At 35.5% G+C, this 24,141-nt stretch overlaps 1 protein-coding gene across 3 annotated transcripts in view; it reads left to right on the top strand.

Annotated features, from left to right (window-relative positions):
* BIRC6 (baculoviral IAP repeat containing 6) overlaps nt 1-24,141 on the top strand; it is a 175,370-nt gene that overhangs the window by 93,706 nt on the left and 57,523 nt on the right. For all 3 annotated transcript variants that reach the window (XM_086878080.1, XM_086878079.1, XM_086878081.1), the window contains 11 exons: nt 767-1,023; nt 2,151-2,259; nt 2,777-2,998; nt 5,936-6,716; nt 7,571-7,714; nt 9,277-9,406; nt 12,772-12,903; nt 15,208-15,375; nt 16,865-17,038; nt 20,448-20,644; nt 22,785-23,085. In XM_086878080.1, coding sequence (XP_086734206.1) covers nt 767-1,023; nt 2,151-2,259; nt 2,777-2,998; nt 5,936-6,716; nt 7,571-7,714; nt 9,277-9,406; nt 12,772-12,903; nt 15,208-15,375; nt 16,865-17,038; nt 20,448-20,644; nt 22,785-23,085 — 2,615 coding nt within the window. The remainder of the gene's footprint in view (nt 1-766; nt 1,024-2,150; nt 2,260-2,776; nt 2,999-5,935; nt 6,717-7,570; nt 7,715-9,276; nt 9,407-12,771; nt 12,904-15,207; nt 15,376-16,864; nt 17,039-20,447; nt 20,645-22,784; nt 23,086-24,141) is intronic.

Genomic DNA, 24,141 nt, shown 5'->3' with positions numbered 1-24,141 from the left:
AATAAAATCTAATTGATGTATTTCCAAATTGATTAGATTACAATAGGTTTGTTTCTCAGGATTTGTTATTAAAAGGACTTCTGAATGATTTTGTCAAAGAATGCAAGAGACGAGGGAAATGTAGTTGCTAACACATTTTTAATTTATGTGATTTTTATAGATGCATTTTAAATCAAGTTCCCTAAGGTATGCTGTAGTTTGTTGTAAATATGTATGATCCTAAAAGTTTGTTATGTTAGGGAAGTTGTGCAGGTATATAATGTCAATGCCAACTACTGTTGCACCTTCACTCCTTCTGATGTAAAAAATACATACACACAAGCAAATAAAATACAACAAAAGAAAAAAAAACCACAAAAAACCAACAATCAATAAAACCCAAACCCACCCCACACCCATTCCTGTATATAAACATCTTCCCATTCCTCCTTCCCTCAGCAGGGAAGCCTTTCTTCCTGTTGGAAGAAATACATAAATGAAGAAATCTTGAAAAGGTTTAATAATAATACTTGCAGGCTCTTAACTCTTTCTGCCCACAGACACTGCCTTTCTTGTGATCTTAATCCAATGATTGCAACAGCATTACTAATGTATAAATCATTGTGGTTTAAAATTCAGTGATTTACTTTGCTCAGATGATGTTTGATCATGTCACAGAAGTTTTCTGCAGTACTTGTCCTGTAATCTAATACAGGTGGTTGTGCTACAGATAAAAAATAATACAATAAAATAATACTTTAGCTCATTTTTCTGTTTTCCTTTTCAGTATTGGATGGTTAAGATTATTACACCACTGCCTCACTCACATAAGTGATTTGGAAGGAATGATGGCTAGTGCTGCAGCACCCACTGCTAATCTATTGCAGACATGTGCTGCTTTACTAATGTCCCCTTACTGTGGGATGCATTCCCCAAACATTGAGGCAGTGCTTGTGAAAATTGGGCTTCAGTCCACCAGAATTGGCCTTAAATTGATTGACATTCTTCTAAGAAATTGCTCAGCATCGGGGAGTGATCCTGCAGGTGAGTGCAGTGTATTTCTTCTCAGTTGGTGCTTAAAAACATGGCTTGTATAAAAGTACGAATATAGTCTATTTGCATGTTGCTTTCTGATTCTGAACCTGTGTTGCCAGAACTTGCCATTGTGCTTTGTTTGGCTTCCAAGTATCACAGTCTTTGTATGTGGGTAGTCCTACCACAGTAAAGCAATGCCACCAAGGTTTGGTTTTTCATAATTAGATGGGTGTTTTGAAGACAGAGTAGGATGCACATCTAAATGCCTCTTACTTTAGATACTGTGTCCAGATGTTTTAAAATAAAGACCACTGCCACAAGTACTGCTAAGGAAAACTAATGCAGCAGAATTTGGGCAGCAGTAGTCTGTAGGACAGTATGAATCCTGAATAGCACTAAGCATTGAAAATATTTGTGTGTGGAGGTACGTAATAAAGATACAACTACGTTCTATGTCCCACAGTGAAGTTTTGCAGAAGCTGTTCTGTTAGTGCACTGGGGGTTTTGTATTTATAGTTTCATAACACTTTGCTGTTTTGTACCTTCTAAATGAAAGAAAACAAATCCAATTTTTCCTGTTTTGAGGCTGCTAACAGAAAAAACTTAAAATGGCTTCCATGACTTCTTTTTCCTTGACTTAGTGTTTCAGTGCAGACTGTTGTTAGATAGGAGAGTACTTTTTGACAGGGCAGAGGTTGAACACAGTGAGGTGAAGCTGAATAGGAAATAATGTGTGGAAATCTTCAGCTGTAATCCCATTGATGGAAATTTGACTTAAATAAGCTTTCATTTTGAAAAAAGTGCTTCTGTGATGAAAGAGGTTTGATAGCTCTGTTGGATTTAGTCATGTCTTTTTGGAATATGTTGAAGGAAACCCTACCATGTAAACCTCTAAGTCCTGTATCTGCTAAATGTTGTAATGGCTTTTCCTTTCATTGTAAGACTGAACATTGGACATACAAAATGCAGTTTTGAGACAGTAGTGTATATAGGAATTTCATCCTTATGTTAATGAGAAAACTTAATTCAATGTTAATATTGCAATTCTGTAATAATATCATTAGTACACTTAAAAAAAATACGTATGTAAGTACTTCTGTTATTTCCCCTCCCCTTTTTTTTTTGAATGCGGCAAGATCTGAATAGCCCTTTACTGTTTGGAAGATTAAATGGTCTCTCTTCTGACTCCACAATAGACATTCTTTATCAGCTTGGAACAACTCAAGACCCTGGAACAAAAGATAGGTAATGTTTTTTGGGTTGTCATATGGAAGCATATACAGAAAATAACCTGCTAAACAGTGGCTTGATATTAGTTCACAATGCCAAATATTTTTGAAATCTGATTGCTCTGAGGTAGCAGGGAAGTGCAGAAATCTGAAAAAGCTTTCCCAGCTTTATGTCCTAGTTCTTTGCATCCTTTCCAGGGAATGCTGTCCATCTTTTTCTGCTCTTATAAATGTGATAAAATTTTGGTTTTCAACTGACTTTTCTCTCAAGTAGTCAGAGTTCAGACACCTGTTACATTTTCTTTTTCTGCAGAAGGTTCACATTTGGGAGTCCAAGATAAATTTTTTTAATTAATTTTTGCCCTGATCTAAGTCTTGAGAAAAAAGAGTTTGTGCTCACTCTCAAACTTTACTTTAAAGAAACAGGTAAATGTGTAAATTGGATTACAAAAAAAAAAACCAAACAGCATGGTAATTTGATTCTGCGTGTTTCTTTGTTCATTTATAACGTGCAACATCATCTTGTCTTACAGAATTCAAGCATTGCTGAAATGGGTCAGTGATTCTGCAAGAGTTGCAGCTATGAAAAAAAGTGGCCGGGTCAGCTACATTTGTCCCAATAGCTCAACCAGAGAGTATGGGCTTTTGATGCCATCTCCTTCCCACTTGCACTGTGTAGCAGCAATCTTGTGGCATAGTTACGAATTGCTTGTTGAATACAATTTGCCAGCATTGCTGGACAGGGAGCTCTTTGAGTAAGTAAAGCAAAGTTTTGCACCACATTATTTTTATAGTTACATTGTTTTATTCATGGATATAATACAACTTGAAGGGTTATTTATTCAACTTATTGTGAAATAGTGGAAAGTGATGCGCCTGAAGCTAATTGATAGAGTTGATACCTAAAGATGTCCAAACAGGTGGTTTTGTAGTCCTAAACTCAATGCTGCACTTCACGTATTCCAGGTGTAATTGTGTTTAAGGACCCAAAATTCTGAAATGAAACAGCAAATCCATGTATTTACTTGCATATATGTAAAAGGTAAGCTGGTTCATGGTTTTGTTCATGAGGTCTTTTAATAGGCTATTCTTGTTGAAATTATTTGCAGTAATTTTCACAGTGCAAATAAGTGATCTTCGTTAGGATGCTGTTATAGAAGCATTATCTTATTCATCACAGTATCCAGTATCTCTAACTGACAACTGAGAGGTAGGAAGGGGGAGATGATTTTTTTGAGTTTTCAATTCTGTTGTGGCCAGTCTGATCTGAAAGAAATGAAGGCACAAAATTGGGAGTGAGTCTTAAACTATGAGCTTGCTTCATTTTGATACATTCTAAAGAGATGTTCACCCTAAACACCAAACGTATATTCTTAGTGACTCCCAAAATGAAAATATATGATCTAATATTTGCAGTTTATGTTGCTTAACCATCTATTCTGTTTAAACAAAACAAAAAAGCCACATAACATTGTTTCACATGTTTTATAGAAAAATGGCTGTTAAATTACTGTGTCTAGCTTTAGTCAGGCATCTTTGATTTGTACCATTGAATACAGTTGCTGTTAATGAAGGGATCTTCGCACATGGTTCTGCTGTTGCTCTTAGGAAGTCTTCATATTTTTCCAAAACCAGTTTCCTTTAGGCATAGTCAAATATTAAAACACCATCAACTATATAAGTTATGGTTACAGGTACAAGCATGTGAAACTCTTACATATGTGCAACATGACTTCAAGCGAGACAATTTCCAATGACTCTTCAGTGATACTGTGATGTAGATAATTTTTAATTCAAAATGACCTTGTTCATATTCATAATCAGTTTAAGAATTTTAAATTGCAGGTCAATTAGTCCTTTTAACAACAAACTTTAACTGAATTGCATTTTCAGGATACGTTTTAACATTTGAAAAGAAAAAGCTTTAATAAAAATGGGCTTTCTAAAATGGACAACCCAATTAGATTTATATAAAAGTGGGTTTCACAGCTGAGTTCCTGGCTTTTGGAGGATAGTGTGTTGTTTTCATCACAGGGAGAAATAATAGTTTGTACCTAGTCTGAGTATGCAAGTTATAATATAGCCCTGTTCCCCTACCTCCTGCCAGATATAAAACTATCACTCATATAAGCCACCATCTGGAGCAAATTATAAAATATATTCTTTAATAAATATAAAAGATTTTTTTGTCAGAGTTATATGGGTAAATAATTTTCCTAATAAAAATAACTTTTCATGTGTATTCTTCATCTTCTTTAATATTGTAACTTTTGAAATATTGAAATGGATTCTAGCTATAGCTCCAAATTTCTCCTTCATGTGATAAATCACTTTTTTCTTGGAACTATTTTCCTATCATTCCCATTTTCAATTTCATTATTTTTGCTTCGGCCAGTGGATGCTACTCCCTTAGTTATGTTTAAATATGTATTTAGGAAAAAATGTTATTTTTCATAGAGCATGAACTGTTCCAGAAGATTTTGGTATTTGGATTGTGTTAATATATAGTTGGACAAGAGTTAAGTGTGGCTTTATTATATGTGGACTTTTGGAAATTGTGACTGTCTCTCCAGAGTTACAGATCATTTAGCCACTGAGATGAGTTTTGTGTTGGGGAGGGGTTTTAGCAATCATTATCTTGACTGGTGATAAATCCAGCTTTTGGTTAGACCCAGAGAGTTCCTTGAGTTCCTAGTGCACCCTTAGGCTAAACATAGAATAACATTTCCATCCAGAAGAGGGAAAAATAACCCTTTTCTTCAAATGGGAATGCAATATATGAAAATATGTTCAAATTTAATTTAAAAACCTAGCACTGAATGGTGTGAAGTGCATGTTTGCCTCTGTATGTAAATGTTAAGATAATGTAACACCTATGGTGTCATGGTACTGTGAATGCAGTTTGGAAAACTTTTTTTTAAAGTACTTTGCATACTCTGAACAAGTCTGTGTGAAGAAGTTACAGTTTTACTTTACAAGTACCCCTTCTGAAATTTAAGCTGTATAACAGGAGTTAAGTTAGCTTCTATACTCATATGCCTTGGATTAGCATTCAAGCAGATAGTACTTGGATGTGAGGTCAAAGGTAGATGGGATTTTAGAATTGCTGAGGAATAACTCTGTTGTCCTAACTTTAGGTCAAGTAAGGTCAAGAAAGGATGTGTTGTTCAACCAACAGTGTTGTTGCTGGTTTCATTTTTTTTGCAGCATATTTAAGAAGATACCTAATAAGAATTTTTTTTTTTAATTTTGAAACATGTTGAAGTACTTCTAGTTTTTAAAAAGAATTGAGACCTTCATGTAAATGAGCCTATGTACACTCCTGTGTGACCCTAATAGCTGCAGCTTGGAGAATTGACAACACAAAGAGGTTGCAGTTGGTTATAAATGGATAAGATGTATGACAACTGTCTAAAGACTGAAATCTGTTTTTTTGTGTCCAGCTGGTTTATATTTATTTAAAATACAGCATGGTGAAAAATTTAAGCATATAGTTGAGAAATACCTTTTGAGTAATCAGCATCCAGCTGAGACTGTGATCCAAAAGAATCTTCCAAGTTCAGCATGGAGTGTTTCAAAGCAGCTTCTATAATAGTAAATCATAAAAGTGCAAAATGTTTTATGAACCAGTGATAATAAAAGGGAAAATGACTGGCAGACTGTGTATTGATACGATTTTCTGTCTTTTACAGGTCCCTGTTTAACTGGTCTATGTCTCTTCCCTGCAACATGGTTTTGAAGAAAGCTGTTGATAGTCTGCTTTGTTCCATGTGCCACATCCACCCAAATTATTTTTCCTTGCTGATGGGATGGATGGGTATCACTCCTCCTCCAATGCAGTGTCAGCACAGACTGTCTATGACCGATGACAGCAAAAAGCAGGACCTTAGTTCATCTTTGACAGATGACTCTAAAAATGCACAAGCCCCTCTTGCACTTACAGAGTCCCACCTGGCTACTCTTGCTGCCTCATCTCAGTCTCCTGAAGCTATCAAGCAGTTACTGGACTCAGGTTTGCCTTCACTGCTTGTAAGAAGTCTTGCTAGTTTTTGCTTTAACCATACTTCTAGCTCTGACTGCACTGCACAATCAATGGATATCACCCAGGACAGGCTCAGGAGGCACCATGTTCCACAGCACTTTAATAAAATGCCCATCACGGCAGACCTGGTTGCTCCTGTTCTCAGGTTTCTGACAGAAGTTGGCAACAGCCACATGATGAAGGATTGGTTGGGTGGCTCTGAAGTCAATCCATTGTGGACAGCACTTTTATTCCTGTTGTGCCATTCTGGTGCTACCTCTGGAGGACACAATATGACAGCACAACAGACCAGTGCAAGATCCAGCTTGCTTTCTTCAACTGTAACCACAGGATTGACCACTCAGCAGCGGACAGCAATTGAAAATGCAACAGTTGCTTTCTTCCTACAGTGCATCTCTTGCCATCCTAATAACCAGAGACTTATGGCACAGGTGAGAGAGAAAATTAATGTTTTTTTGGTTTTGTAAGCTGTCTTTGACTGGAAAAAATTTATATTAAAATTGTGAGCTTGTTGGTCTGAGCCTGAAACATATAAAAATGTTTTGGCATGACTGTTCAGTCCTGTGTATAGATTTATGTTCCTCTTGGCTTAGAGAAATAAACTTTAGACTGAACTCCAAAAGACTGTTTAATTGGATAGGACTAAACTTTTGTGAAATGGAATTTGAACAGCAAGTTTCATACACATATTTAATATTAGTAACCTGAAGAGATTTCCTGGGAAGTTTGCTTGTGCAACCTGTGTCTAAGGAAATACAAGGTATTGTAGAATATGGCTTTTCATTTGGCATTTTAGAGCAGGTTCAGCTATCTTTGTCACATTCATTAGCCTTGCAGACCTAGCTGAATACAAGTATATTGAAAAAATAGTTTTTCAGCATTAAAAATGATGATGCTTTAGAAAGAAGTAGACTTTAGTAAAAATTTGAGACAATTTTGAGTTCTCTGTTAATGGCTGGGAGTAATAGTGCATTATGCTGTGGGAAGGAAATGTTTGCTTTAGGGATTCAGAAGCTGTTTTTATAGCTACTTCATTTTCAGTTTTTTATCTTTTTGAGAAACCTACATGTTTACAATAGTTTTGATGCTGTAGTCAGTGTTTTAAACTTTTATATTAAGGGCCTTATTTGCTGCAGGCATTTTCTTCAGTGGTGCTCATTTCTGAGCTGGTTTCTGTGGCCACTGGAAGTGGATCTTGGGCACTGCCTACTGTGGCTGTGCAGAGTTATATTTTAAAGACCTAGACAGAAATATTTTAAATCTGATATCAATTTTGCATTCTCAGGTTCTCTGTGAATTGTTCCAGTCCTCTCCTCAGCGTGGGAACCTCCCAACCTCTGGAAATATTTCAGGATTTATTAGGAGGCTTTTTTTGCAGCTGATGCTAGAGGATGAGAAAGTGACTTTGTTTCTTCAGTCACCTTGTCCAGTAAGAAATTTTGATACCATATGGTAAACGTGGAATATTTGTTGGAAGCATACTGCTTCTGAAGGATCTGACAACTGAAATTTATCTTACTGAAGGCTTTTTAATAGTACCCTTACACACTAGCAATAACTATAGATAAAATATCCATCCAGTAGTACTTAGCAGTTTCATTAAGTATCAGTCATAGTCAAAATTGACAGACATCCTTCAGCAGTTAGCCAGAATGCTATGAATAAATTGAGTGACAAATACATGAATAAATTTCTAAAGCAGATGTATGCTTTATGGTTCCACATGCTTCACTGGAACAGAATTACAATTGATGTCTGAAGTGCTCTCCATTGAAAGCTGTGACTAAAAAAATAGGGTAAAATCACAAGTTTAAGAGATCTGGTAGTCCAATCCAGGAAAAAGTATTGGCTGCTTTGGATTCTGCATCTCAGAAATGAAGTAATACAGGAGATATATGAGAGGGAAACTGGAGTTGTATAAAAAAATGGAGTTGTATAAAATGGAAAAGGAGGCACAAATACAGTTTTAGCACAAACATTTAAATGTTTTAACATGGTTAAATAATTGTTAACTGATCCAACAATAATGTGAAGGTAACATCAATTTTCTGTTAATTGTTTTACATACAACAGATTTTTACAGAAAGCTGTTAATAGATATGTAAAAGCAGAAAAAATGCTTTGAACTCCTCATAATTCATTTTCTTCTATTAAAAACACTGGGAAATTGTGTTCTTGCTGAGATGATTCCTCGTACAACATGCAAAAAGAAACCTTAAAAATAATGTGGATGTACACAGGATATAGAGGATAACATGATATAATTCTAGAATATCCAAGGACATAGGCCTTTCAAAGATTGGCTCCCCTTTTTTATCTTATAAGATTAAATTCTTACCAAAACTGTTTTTCAGAAGCTCAGATCTGATTGTCAGCAAATACTTTTTTTTTTTTATTGCATTGCACAACGATAAATTGGTTCTCTAAGTGCATATTAGTAAACAGGTCTTCAGGGCTGTTATGTTATGGTAAAATATTTGCAATGTTTTAACTAATAGTGACTTAGTTACCTGTCATAATAACAAAAGGTAGATATCAAGTCTAGAATAAACTTCCTCCTCAAGTCAGAAAAATGGAGAAACATCATCATCCTTCTCTACTCAAAGTATATTGCTGGTTTCCGATATTTAGTTTCAGAGTGAGGTTTTATTTCCTGAATAATTGCAAGTCTCAGGCACGCAATTTTTCTCTCACATTACGGCTATGTAAAATAATTGGGATTTTTAAAGCAAAGATGATATCCTACTGTTTCTGGTCCTAAAAATATTGTAAGCTTTCAAAACAAGTTATTTTGAGTTAAATAACTAAACATGTCCTAATTTGATGTATTTTTACTGTATACCTCCAAAGTTGAAGGATATGTCAGTTTTCTTTTTTAGCACACTAAGAATTTAACTTTATCTAGCTGATGTGGCTTTATAAGAACATAGTGGTTTAAGTTATTTCTTAGTGTTAAAGTCATAATTAATGTTGACTGTTTTTTCCTTTCAGCTGTACAAAGGTAGAATTAATGCTACTAGTCATGTAATTCAACATCCAATGTATGGAGCTGGACACAAATTTCGTACTCTTCACTTGCCTGTCTCAACAACTCTAGCAGAAGTTCTTGATCGTGTGTCAGGCAAGTTTGCAACAGTTCATGGAGTTTTTTTGCTTTATTTTTTTAAAATGCAGATTAAAAAAAAAAAAATCTTACATTGTTTGTTTGACCATACAAATGATACTGTGAATATCAGTCTTTAAAATACATTGTCTTTCATCCATTCATTAAATTTCTCCAAATTCTGTCAGTTAAATATCCTGGAACTTAGTGATCCATCTCAAGGCGGAGATGTATGTCCTGTGAAAAAGACTTTGATAAAGGCTCCATCTAATTTCTGTGGTTATCCTTTTCTCCGCTATATAAATATTTGCATTCACTTACTAAATGGAAAATGAAAAGTGTAATTTACTTTAATTTATTTGTTTGTTTTTTACATTTCAGTACTTTCAGTTATACTACTTGAATATACACTGAGAGATAAACCTCTCTGTAGGGAACTCTGTTGATCGGGCTTTCACAGACCATAATATGGATTTTGAAACCTGAATGATGGACATCTTAATCTTAAAATTAATCCCTTTAATAAATAAACACTTTCATTTTAGTGTTTATTTAATACTTCAGGAAACAGAATTGTATGTTAAAGATTAGGGTTAATATTTTTTCTAATTTAGTTAAAGAGTAGAATTCATACTGAGGATGTCATGTTTATGCCAGAGTGCTCTAGGTAAAACCAGGCAAGATGCAGGTTGATTGTCCTCTAGTAATAAACAGAGCAAAAATTGTTTGGACATGTTAAATGAAAAATCAGTTTTATGCATGTCTGGTTAAAAAAAATTAAACAAATCCAGGACTACTTCTTTATTCTTCAATAATGTGGTTCTCAATAATACCAAACAAAAGTCAAAGATCTTTAGTTCAATTATTTTTTTGCCATATGGGAGATATATGCACTTAGTTGCCCATTCATCTGACTAGGTATGTATGCTCTTATATGTAGGTTTACTTGAATGTGTACTTTTTTGGAACTCGGTGTACGTCAACTTTGAATTTATGAGACAGGTCTTCATGCAGTTAAAAGCAACTATTGCTTTTTTATATCTATGGAAAACTTTCACCTTGAAATTACTAACTAATTTGTTGGGACAATAAATGTTGCCTAACAAGCTTACAGGAGTACTAAAATGTTATTTGGCAGAGAGTACTAGATAGGACAAGATGTGTTTTAGGATTTTAATAGAAAAATAACCATTCCTAGCTAAATGCTTGTATCTTACTTATCAAGGAATAGTTTACCATTTCTGATAGAATTCTATATTTATTTACTGTCCAGAGTGTCATGTGTGAAATGTGACTAAGGTTTTTCTGGCCACAAACTGCGCAAGGATCTCATTACTGTAATGGGTGGGGTGGTCACTTCATACGAGGTAGGGGTCAGTTATTGAGCATTGACATAAACTGTACTGAGTAGCTGCCTTGGTGGTGTATTGTTGTCAGCTTGATAGCCAGTGCTGATAAAGACTGGAGAGGAGAATGTGATGATGTGGTAAACTGTAATGTCTGTAATTGAAAATGGTCAAGTGCTTACTTTATAGGGCACCATTACTTTAGGGTTTGCTACACCATTGTTATGCCTTGTCTTTGTGGTTCTTGTATGGCATTCTATGAGGTCCGTGGTTAGGACAGAGTAAAGAAGGCTTGAAATGAGGAGCAAGCTGTGTGTTTGGGGTGAGAGAGAGAACGGACAGACAGGGGTAGAAATAGGAATAGGAAGTCGTGAAGATCCTGTGTCAGAATCTGTCCCTTGGGTTAATTTCTTTTTTCTTAAGTGCTGTTAATATCTCAAATTCACAATTTCATACTTCTGCATAAATAAATCACAAAAACTATATTAGTTTTTTATTTTTATCCCCAGCTTTTAGAAAAACAGAGGGGGAGAAAGGGGTCCTAAAATCATTGATAGATCTGCTGCTTGCATCCATGGGAAGAAAATGTGCAGTACACAGCAGATAAGATTGCCTGGATGAGTACCAGTTGTTTTGTGTTTCATGCACCTTAGTCTTGAGTTACTGCTTGAGTCAGAAGAACTGAACAACAAATCTGGGTATCGCCTGAGTAGTTAAAATACCATTGCTTAACCTTCTTTAATAATTTTATTAATGCCCTTTAAATTCCCCAGCAGTAAGTGGACATTGATTCCATGGGACAAAACTATACCAACTCAGAAATTTCATAATAGTAATAATAGTAGTAGTAATAATGATTTTTTTAAAAGAAGCCAAAAACATACACAGTCTAATAGATAGATTCATATTTGTGTGTATTTGTACATATATATACATACATACATATATATGTGTGTGTATTTGTATATATACACACAGATGTATACATAGAGTGTGTATGTGTGTGAATGTTGAGTCCTAAGTGGCAGTAGTTTCACTCTGTGTATTTTTTTAGTCTCCACTGCTGTCTAACACAGACATAACTAATATCTTCAGGCACAAATGGCAGTATATTTCCAAGCAGCCAAACCACCTCCCTTTCAGGACCTCACCCACTGCTGACACACAGTTAAAGGTAGCTAGATGGTACTTCTAGGTCTTGAGTCTAGCTAAACCTTAAAGCTGCTGTGGCTGTGTGGAAACAAGTTACTACTCAGAAGCAATTAGAGAATTACTTGGCCTTTTTGGTGCCAGTGTTGTACCATACAGGGTATGAAATCATCTATTGTCACCAATCATCAGTGATTTAATAAATTAGATAAGTTACTGATAGTTGTGATCTACACTAATGATTGAACCAAAATGGTTGAACTGCAGTAATCCAATGTTCTCTGAAGCAAACAGCTCAAGATTTGGTTGTGTGATGTGCTTTAGGCATCTTCCAATTTCAAAGGACGAGAATTTACCAGTTCTAAATTGGATCAGTATGTAAGGAGAGATACCCAGACCCAAATACAAGAGCATAATTAAATAAATCTGCAGCTGTCCTTAAAAAACAACAACAACAACAAAAAGTTTTGGAATTTCTTTTTTTGTTGGATTTTTTTTTTCTGGGTTTTTTTTTTCAAGATTTTTTTATGGGTTTTCTGGTTCATTGGGTTTGGGTTTCAATAGGGATTTTTTGCTTATCTCATTTTTTGGTGATTGCAGGGGTTTAGTGGGTTTTTTAATGTGAAAACACTTGACTCATCAAGTAATGGCTTTAAACTGTTTAGCTGGCCAGAGAGCAGAGTTTTGGGGGAAGGAGGGGACAGAATTACTGTAATACCTTAATTTGTAGGTATTGACAAGACTATTGCAGTCTGTTGGCACTTAGAGACACTACAATAGTTGAGAATAGCCTTGCTAACAGCTTATACGCTAATAAAATCAACTTAGTGTCTTGAAATGCTTTTCTTCCTCTCTTTATTTGTCCTTGTCCCCTCCACCCCCATATAGATACACCCAGTATTACAGCTAAGCTAATTAATGAACAGAAGGAGGATAAAGAAAAAAAGAACTATGAAGAGAAAGAAAAAGTTAAAGCAGAAAATGGATTTCAGGACAATTACAGCGTTGTTGTTGCTTCTGGTATGTCTTTTTCTTATATATTTTATAAAATGGATCTTTCTGGTGTTAAAAGTGTGTGGAGAAGAAAATGTCTACCAATAATTTTATTACTAATGAATAGTGGTTAGAAAGATTGTCGTACCCAGTACTACAATTGTAATGTAACTGACTGTTACACAGCAAAGATTGATTCCTGGTGAAACAGCTGCCTCTAGCAGATTATACTTTGACAAATTTGTCAAATATATGTACACCTAAATATATGTGTGTGTGATGTCTTCGTGGATGCTGTTGCTAGGGTATTTTACAGCATTTTTTAATGACACCCCTAGAGCTTGGAGGGTGTTATTGCTTCTACCTTTTTCAGTAGCTGGTGCAACAGAGTTTTATCACCTCTCTTCCCAAATTATGATTTGGAAATAAAAGGTATCCACATACTTTTCCTAACAACTAACAGTACTCTGCTGAAAGCTGTCAGATGGAGATGTCGGCATAAAATCACATTATTCCACTTGGAAACAACAAATACTGGAGTTTCTTTCAAAGCATTCAGTTTATATAAACTAATGAGTGGAACCTTCAGTGGTCTTTCATGTAAGCTCTTTTCCTGCAGACATATTGTTGGAGGATATAGACTGAACATACTAATTTTGCAGTGGTACACAAATGTTATAGTTCAGATGATGGCTGTGGAAGTCATTAGTCCTTTGGTCTGGAGTTGATTAATGAACTTCAAACTACTCCCTTGCTATCTAGCTCTCTGCCATTGTTGAGGTACCTCGAGTTCTTTCACACTTGATGAAGCATGAAGCAGAGATGCTGATTTCCTTTGACTTTTGGCACCAATATTTCTTAAGCTTTTTATTTCAGGTTTTTAGATGTAGATGTAACAACGCAAATGTTGAATAGGGCAGCAGTTTTACTGAACTTGGTATACATTTAAAACAACATAGCTATGTTAATTACACCATCTTTATCTGACAAGATATTTACAGTAGGTGTCACTTAAACAAGTTAAACATGTTTTAGTAGTATCTAAAATATTAATAGGTCCAGGCAAAGGGTTAAAGCACAAATAAATCCAGAAAGAAAAATATGCCAAGCTGGAAGATAGGGCATAGCATTGTCAGCCATGTCATTCCAGTTGCATTGCTCATCCTACTGCCTGGTATGTCCCATTCTCTATTAAGAAGAAAAATATTTCAGTTTTTTCTGATGTTTTTTCCAATTTTCTCCAATTCAGTAAGAGTTTGAATAAACTTATTTCATTTGCATTTGTTTTTACTTACCTGTTTGTCAAATATTTTTTCCTTTTGTCATTAATTTTTCGTATATTCTGAGGATTTTTTGGTGTCCTCAGAATCTCAAGAAGTTAAAAGTATTTAACTTCTTACCTATGAGTAAAAATAATAGAGGGAGAAGATGGTATTTGCAGTCTGATCTTCCTGTAGCAAGCTAGTTTAGTGTACTGACATTATTGGACAATGCGTTGTGCATTAGAACTGTTTCTAATGATCAGCTGAAACCAGAGTGTATTACTGTTACACTAGTAATTAGAAGTGTGGATATTGTTAGTTTTGTGGCAGCTCATGGACAATGGTAAATTAGTAATTGTCTTTGTATCTTGGCCTGCTGGCTTTTTACCTTAGTCTGTCAGCTGCACAGAAGGATACATGATTGCAGTATAATTTTGTTGTACATAAAGTCACCTGAAGCTGTCCTAAGATAAGGCAGTCTTGCCTTACCAGTCTAACAGTAAGTTTTTATGTAGCTATTCTACCTCCTAATTTTCATGTAGTGCTTACTTCAAATGTTTTAGGCCAGGGAACCTGAAAAGCACATATAGACACCTTTCGTCACATGTGGTACTGTCAGTACTGCAGCTAAAGTCACCTTTGTAGGCCAGACAAGTGGTTATTATCTATAATCTGTGCTGAAATGTGTGTCAGTATGGAAAATCTTGCCTTTCTTGCTTTCAGGTGAAAAGACAGCCTAAAAAACTTTTGCTGTAGGGCCCATTGTGAGACACTCTCTTTAATGAGAGCAGAAGTGGAATAGCTTTTTCTTTTTTTATGCATGCTATCATCTAGTTATGGTTTGATTTATGTTTGGGGCTTAGGAGAATACACAGCCTTTTAACTAAAAATATTTGTATTATATCCAAATATGTTTCATAAATAAATGTTATTCTGGTATTTAATTAGCCAGCGAGGTAAAGTTCTTACATTTTTCTATGATTGAAGATACATTTTGAGTATGTTGTATCTTGGCTAACTGTAAATATTAAACACTAGAACATCTTAAAATTTTTTACTTCTGTACTAGGTTTGAAATCTCAGTCAAAAAGAGCTGTTTCATCCACTCCTCCACGTCCACCATCAAGGCGAGGAAGAGTGATGTCAGATAAAGTTGGTACTTCTTCCTCAGGAGGAGAATCTTCCAGCAAGACCATTAGTGTTCCAGTCTTTCATCTATACCATAAACTACTACCAGGTAACTTTAATAACACATTTTAAACATCAAAATTACAGTCTTTTCAGTGGCTGTTAGGTGATCAGGAAGTTATTACAGCTGTAGTGGGCATTAGCATCTTTGAAGTGTGGAGCCCTTCTGAGCTGGTAAACAACTTTCAACTGGAAAGAATTATAACATCAGCAACTGCTGATATAGCATTGTAGCATCATAGTGGCTCAAAAAAGCAGCAGATAGGTTGATCTCCCTTGAAGTTTAGTACCTTGTTCCTAAGAAACTTTCTCAAAACACTTCCACTTTGTCTAACAAATGAAAGCAGAGTGGGTTTGAAAGGTGACTTACGTTTTCTTCCACATGGATGGCAGAATTCAACTGGTACCAGTGCACCAGTTTAGAGGCTTTCCTCTGGCAATTATTAGCAGGATCATATACTTGGATTAAAATATCTAAAATTGATGAGCATAACCTGGTGGGATGAGTCCTGTGGTTGGTATGATGATGGATGGTTACAGGCTCTTCTAAAGGGTAAGCAGATCAGGCACAGCATTGCCACCAGGCCAGGGAAGGGATTGTCTCACTCTCTTCTGCACTGGGGCAGCCTCACCTTGAGTTCTGGATGCAGTTTTGGGTGACACAATGTAAGGACATAAAACTATTAAAGACAGTCCAGAAGAGATCAATAAAGAAAGTGAAGGGCCTTGAGGGAAAGCCGTATGAAGGATGGCTGAGGTCTCTTGGTCAGCCTGGAGGAGACTGAGGGGAGACCTCCTTGTAGCACTAACAACTTCCTCATGAGGGGAAGAGGAGCAGGCACTGATCTCTTCTCACTGGTGATCAGTGACAGGACCTGAGTGAATGGCCTGAAGTTGTGTCAGGATGGGTTTAGGTTGGATATTGGAAAAAGGGTCTTCACCCAGAGGATGACTGGGCACTGGATCAGGCTCCCCAGGAAGGTTGTCACAGTGCCAAGCCTGATAGTTCAAGAAGTGTTAGGAAAATGCTCCGAGGCACATGGTGTGACTCTTGGGGCTGTCCTGTGTAGGGCCAAGAGCTGGGCTTTGTTCCTTGTGAGTCACTTCCAACACAGGATGAATCTATGATACTGCTGTTTTAGAGATGAGATTGAAACCTAGTGCCTGTTTTCAGTATGTAGCTGGTAAAAGTTGACCGTCTTGTGACGGTCGTGTAAACCATTCTGTATTTGTGATCTGGTCATGTGCTGCACAGCAGACAGCTGTTACCAAGTAATAAGCCATGTGAAGAAAATCAATGATGGGGAAAAAAGAGCAGAAAACTTACTTGAACAACAGCAAGGCTTTTTTTTTTTCTTAAGACACAATCTTCAATTGAAGAAACAGGTTGTTACTAAGAAACTCTTAGATGTTGTTTTACGTGATGATATTTAGTCTACTTGGTACCTGTGATGCAAGTAACGAACAGCACCTGGAAACCTATGTTAAAATAACCCAGTCAGAACTCTCCTCTCTGACTTGATGCCATTGTTGTCTAGGTCAGCCATTACCAGCTGAAATGACACTTGCCCAGCTTCTGACTCTGCTGTATGACCGCAAACTCCCTCAAGGATACCGATCAATCGATTTGACAGTTAAACTTGGTTCCAAAGTAATCTCAGATCCAAGCTTATCAAAAACAGACTCATTTAAACGTCTTCACACAGAAAAAGGTGAGTGTTCTTACTTTTTTGGTATACTCATTTTAAAAATATTTTTATTTTGGACAAAAATGGTTTTGATTTTCTTGATGAGAAACAGCAGTTTTCTATAATTTCTTGGATGATTTTCCTGAGCTATTCTTTTCTAGACAAGAGCTAAACTTTGTGATAAAGTACAAATTCGTTGCCTGCCTAAATTGTATCTGAAAGATGCTCCAATATGGTTGTGCTGGTTTCACTTTTCTTTTTTCATTGTAATATTGTATGTGATACAATTATGATTGTATAGATACAGTATATATTATTTTTTGACATGTGTATCAGTTCCCTCTAGTAAGTGTGCTGGTAACCAGGGCAGATTTGGTAATACAGAAGCTGTTTGAAACCTATGAGTTAGAGAAGCCTGTGGAATTTTTTATTGCAGTATCTTAAGCACCAAATGCTGCTTTGAAAATGGGGATTTCTCTCAAACTATCTAAGCAGACCTTAGAACTCCAGGTTTAAAAACAATTAACGTTTTCGAATATGATATATTTCTTGATAATACTTTTGCCAATTGCTTGCTATCTACTTGCTGGGGAAGGGAAAGGGAGGAGATCCCTCACAGGAATCTGTTTTGAAATGTTTTTATATCATTCCTTTAGGCAAGACTTGGAGAAATGGGACTTTGAAATTAAGCTAATTGTGATCTGCTGATCATCAGCCTGCTGATACAGCATGGAATTCCAAAGCTAATAATTCAGTTCTTTTAAGACAGGGGTGTCTTTTTCAATAACTATTCACTTGATAATCTCTTTCTAGAAAAGATAAGAAACAGAAGTGTTGAAAAAATTATAATTTTCTTGATATCTTGTCTGAAATAAGAATTTAATGAAATTTTGTTTCATGAATTCATTTCATTTCACTCAATGACTGGATATATATATATATCTCACACTATTGAGAGACATATCTTTTTTAAATAATACTTTTCTTCAGTTAGGATCTTTATTTAATTCTAAACATATGGTAAATATTTTACTATTTGAATAAAACTCAAATCATTAGAGAAGGTTCAATTTAGTAGTAAAGTTGTGTGTGAAGACAAAGGTTCTCTGAACTTTCATTAAGTTACTGGGCACTTTTTTTTCAACTTGAGTCAAATACTTTTGAAAATTTGAGTTTGTCATTACAAATCCATTGATGTGTGGTGCTGTACTGCAAAATATTCATTATATTCACAGTCACTACTGAGCAATAATGAAGGTCACAGCTACTGCTTTTTCATGACTAGTTTGTAATATCTAGAGAAATCGTTCTTACGTATCGGTGATTCTTTATGTAATACCTTAAAGCAGACTGTGGGTTTTTTGACACCATCCATGCTGGATAGATTTTATAGCTTCACATGGTATCTCTGGTGCTACATTTACTACTACCTGAGGAAAAGTGTAATTTATTAACATTTTTTCCTGTGCTTCAGTGCCTTTTTTGAGATCAGCAGTTTTCTACAGCTGAAGTGCATGGCTTCACTGAAAACTTGGAAAATACTTGTGGAGGTGAAATGGTTTAAATTGGATTGTAAGATGATTAACTAAAGCAAGGACTTGAGAAGCATACTTAAATGTAACTCCTTGAGTGAATATTGGGATGTATTTGCACTCACAATGAAAGGATCTGCCTATAGCCTTACCCACTGAGAATTTACTTTTCAAGTGTCTTTTGCAGAGAAGCACCTTTCTGTGTACTATCAGTATCTCTGTGTTTCTATTTTCTTGTTTTCTTCCTTTGGGAAGGCTTACAGCTTATTACACTGCAAAACAGAGGGGTGAGTTTTTTTTGTCAAAATCTTTATATTAAAACCATTGCTTTGAAGAATATCTAACATTTCTTGTGGTCCAGTCAATTTATGCCATTGCAAGCAAATGAATTGCAAATCAGGTTCAGCCTAGGGAGGTGGAATCCTCCATATGTCTGGTGCAAGGCGGTTGGTTCCTTGCTGATGCCAGCAAGTTTGCGACGCCCTCAACCCACTGTCTGTGGGGAAAAGGAGCACTTCCACAGAGGAGATTTCTGCCTGTGTCCTTTAGAACAGTAGACATCAAAGCTGTATGTACTGAAAGTGTTACATTTGGACATTTTCTTACAAGGATTATCCTACTTTGAAAGTATCTGTGACCTTTTCTTAGTCTGTCTATGAAAGACTTCATCAGACAGACAGACTTCTCATAGTCTGTTTGAAGTAGGATGAATTGATGTACATATTTCTACATGTCCCTGATTTAAGCTTATTAAATCTTACACTTTTATCATATTCTTCCAAAGCAGTGTGATCCTCCACAGCATATCGTTGGTGTCCTTGTAACATGGTGCTTCTTGCATGTTTAAAAGTTGAGATGGAGAAAGACCTGCTGTTACCTATCCCCTTTTAAATTAGAGAGGAAACAGTTTTAAAAGATGAAATATCTGTTAAAAGATACAGTGTCTGCCATTTAAAATTTTTTTCATAAGAACTTTGTTTTGATGGCTACACAAGCTATTTTTTAATATGCTTCTGTGTTTTTACAAGTATATATAATAAATAATAACATTTGTGCTATATATTTGGAGTATACCCAAGGATTATCATGAGTGTCAGACTGCTCATAGTGAAGAGATACTAAGACCATTTGATCTCTCCTGTCTTTTGATGTGGCTGTACTGTCCAAGACTTGGAGGACCCTGCATTACATTACTTAAAAATATAATCTGCAAAACAGATTTTTAGATTAAATATACAGAATATTTACTGTCTTGATCATAAGGAATTGTGGTAGGGTTCTGTATATACTTGTGTGCATAAGTGCATAGAACATTCATTTTTTTGTCTATTGTACAAGATATTAGGGTGCTCAGTCATAAACTGGGAGGATGGAGGCAAGCAGAAAATTAGGAATCCAGATCATGATCTTTTTTCATGAGGAAGAATAGAATTGACTTTCATGGCTTTCACAGAGGGTCATTTTGACACCTCACAGAGAGGAGATGTGAGAAGCAAAACTAATTTAAGGTTATCTTTCATTTCTTCAGCTATAAACTCTTTATTGGAGAATAACAAACCTACACTAAACTTCTAGATGAAAGTGTTAAAAAGTGCCATAACTCCAAAATTAGGAAAGTCTAGAAGCCATAGATCAAATTCTAATAAACTATAAAATTCTAACAATTAGCATGTAGCCCAGTATAAATAATGTCAAGTTTGACACAAATCTGCTGTCATGGGCAAAAGGTACCACTAACACTTTCATTTTTTTTCTGATATTTTTGTATTCTTTTCAGGTTCTTGGCTCAGTCTTTGCTTGGGAAGGAACCCAAACTTTTGAAATCCACTTTTAAACAAAGACAAAGAAATAAACAGTGTTGATGATACGTATTAATTTCTTTTATGTTTGTGTTTTTGTAGAGCATGCAGATTTACTGGGACCTTGCCCTGAAGATGAAGCCATCAGTCCTGGGGATGAGTGTATGGATGCGGTCCTAGATGAATCACTTCTTGAAACTTGTCCCATTCAATCTCCACTGCAAGTGTTTGCAGGCATGGGTGGATTGGCTCTTATTGCAGAGAGACTCCCTATGCTTTATCCTGACGTAATTCAACAAGTGAGTGGAAAAAATAAATGTCAGAAAACATGCTGAGAGTATTTTGTATGCTTGTTTAAGGACAGTATTTTTCCTTTTATTTCTCTATGGTTCAGTTTAACTTCTCAGTTATGTGAGCAAGTTACTTTAAAATAGGTAAGTGCATAACTCCACAGTCCTGCCCAGCTGTACATGTACTTCCCTGTCCATGTCAAAGACTGTCTGAGTAGCCGTGTCCTTGTGGGACCAGGGCAAGCTGCCTCTGTTATCACTAAAATATCTTGGAGGATGCAGTAAAATAAAGTTTCTGATGTACTATAAAGGCATACTTGCTTATCACTTAATTGTTCATGCAAATGTACCCTCATAGATATTTTTATGGTTTAGTGAAATTCAGTTCTCAAAGCAGATGATGTAATTTTATTATTCTAAATAACAGTATTATGTTTGTTATATTTATATTAAGATATAATATAATATTTATATTATATAATTAATTATATAATAATGTATACCCTCTGGATGCACTGATAGGCACTTCATAAGTGTCAATAGTGGCATTAGTGTGGAATTACTACTTCGGCTTGTTCTTAGTACACATTGCTAAAAAGGGAAAAAATAACCTGTGAATTTTTCAGATTCTATTTAACTATATATTTGAAGCTTTTGGCTGATGCTCCTAACAGGAATAAAATATTTACTCCCTTTGAAACTGAATTAATCATGAATTAAGGGTGCTATTCAATACCCTGACTGTAAAATCATGGCAACCCAGAGGAACCCTGTAGTGAGACTGGATAGTTTGTATGAATCCTTTGTAAATAGTTTTACAAAGGCCTTCCAGGTCTAGTACCAATGCAGATCAAAAATTACAATTTAAGGAAAAGTGTTTACATAAACAGTTACTGTATCATGGATTCCAAGAGGGATAATGCATACTCTATATTGAAGAAAACTGATCTATGGAATTTTGCAACCCATGAAAGGTAACTTATGACCATGAGAAATTTCATTCTTTTTTTTTCCTTCTTTTTCTATAGTCTTGGGAACTTACTGTCTTTTCACAATTTCTTAGCTTGAGATGTATGTTTATATTCAAATACTGAAGAAGAATTCTGTGAACCATAAAAAAAATTATATGCAGTAATACCAAACAGACTATTCTGAGTGAAGTCTGATTATTTCTCCAGACACTTTTAATTTAATTTAATTTTACTTTTATATTTCTCCAAGTCAGTGGTACTTCTGATTCTCTTAATGTGAAGATAATTGGATTCAATGCCATAAAACATGGCTTTGACTTTAAATTAGGAATTTGGTATTCTGGATAATTTCTGTAAAGGCTTTTCATGTTGATCTTTTCCAGTTTAGATCAGTCTGGTGATAAGTACTAAAATTCTAAATATTATCAAATCTGTTCATCTAGATAGCATGAAAGCCTGAAACCTCTGTGACATTTAATTATAAGAGGGACCTCAGTGTCATAATTTCATTTATATTGTTTGATTGTGTCTTGGGGCACCATACAGCTCCTACCTCCTTAAACTCTGATTCCCATCATAATGTTTGACTGCACAGTCCACTAGTCATAAAACAGACTTCTGTTAAGAGTACAATAGTAATAAAGCCTGCCAAATCAATCAAAAGCTCAGAAGGATCATGAGTTGCTATAAAACTGCTAAGATACGTGAAATAATTCTTAATTTTTAAAGGCATTATGATTAATTCTTCTTCTTTTTGCAATATGTAATTAAAAATTAAATATTTACATTCACAGTGTTTAATGTTAAAAATATAAGGGCCATTTCTTATTTAACAGTATGGTACATAAATTAATCATTTTATTTACTTCAGAGTAATTGTGTTTCTTATGCCTCTATGTTTAAGTAACACACATTCACTGAGGATTTTAAATTGGCAAAATATGTTTGCTTGCTTGTGTAGGCATGGCTTTCTAGCACTGTATTGAAAATGCAACAAGAATGCCCTTTTCAGCCATTTAGCATGGTCCCTGTATCTTCAAATGGTACCGTATTTCATATAACTTCCTTATTGTCCTCCTACATTAGATTGCATGTCTTTTGGATCCTTACTATAATGGAATTTTTTAAGGCGTTTAACTGAATGACTGCCAAATTTCTTTGTTTCTCTGTTGGTTAAGGTGAGCACTCCAGTGGTTACATCGGCCACACAGGAAAAACAGAAGGACAGCGATCAGTTTGAATGGGTTACCATTGAACAATCAGGGGAATTGGTGTATGAAGCACCAGAAACAATTGCTGCAGAACCTCCACCGATCAAATCAACAGTCCAGACTATGTCTCCCATACCTGCACATTCTTTGGCTGCCTTTGGTTTATTTCTCCGTCTCCCGGGCTATGCTGAGGTGCTGCTAAAAGAACGGAAACATGCTCAGTGTCTGTTGAGATTGGTGTTGGGAGTTACAGATGATGGTGAAGGAAGTATGTGCTGTAATTATTACCTTTCTTTGTAGACCGCAGATCATTTTACTTAAATTTATTTGCACTGTATTGCTTATATTGGGAAGTCATATCAGAATGGAAGTTTATCAGAATTGGTTTGTGCAGAAGTGTGCTGCAGGCATCTTTGAAAAACTGTTGTCTCTATTAAATTCTGTCTGGCAAAGTTTCATCACAATCATCAGTATTCAAGGGTTCTCATGTCAGAGTAATTGTAAAATAAGCACTGATAAAACCTACAATGACACTGTCAAGATGACTGCATTCAGACAGAATGATAATAGAATGAGCTGGAAATGCTCAACAAATTGAGCAATTATCCTATAATTCTGCAACCAAATGCAGAATAATATGGATAAGACCAAAGCTACAACAGATGTACAGTAAACCACTGAATAATATTGTTCTAGAAAAGGAGAGTAAGATATAGAGATTATGGTGATTAAATTGCCTAAACAGAAGCTCTACCTTGACGCTATGAGTTCAGAGGGAGAAATGGGATATTCTTCAAAGAATCAACACAATCCAGGAAAAAATTTGTTTTTTGCAGTGTCTTTGCAAATGAGCCTGGAATTCTACATGTAGTTCTAATATTTGTGTTTCTTACTATTTTAAAAAAATGGAAGAAAGAGCGTGTTTTCGTACATTTAAGGCATTTCCTTTCACTGCGTTTTGTGTAGTGGTGTACCTGAGCAGTGTCAGGTTTACAGCTGAACTTTATGATCTCAAGGGTCTTTTCCAACCTGCGTGATTCTGTGATTATGACTTTGAAAAGAGTGCTGATTTTTCTGCAGAAGTTAGTCTCTATTTAGCATTATATAGAGTGGCATGCAGCATGGAAACTCATAAGACCACTTGGAAAACCAAGAATCTTGTTTACCCTCCCTTCTGCTTATCTTTTTATTTCTCTGGTATTTAGGTGCAGGACAGTACACGAGAATAAACTGGGCAGTAAAAATTCAATCTAGCTGCTTACACCCAACTAATTTGAGTGTTAAATAACTTAAGAACTATATGCAGTTGCTAGCATACTCCCAG

The sequence above is a fragment of the Cyanistes caeruleus genome, chromosome 2, assembly GCF_971803275.1.
Source record: "Cyanistes caeruleus chromosome 2, bCyaCae1.hap1.1, whole genome shotgun sequence".
NCBI classification, from domain to species: Eukaryota; Metazoa; Chordata; class Aves; order Passeriformes; family Paridae; genus Cyanistes; species Cyanistes caeruleus.
Note: the sequence above shows the minus strand (reverse complement) of the source record. Positions and strands in the feature narration are given on the sequence as shown.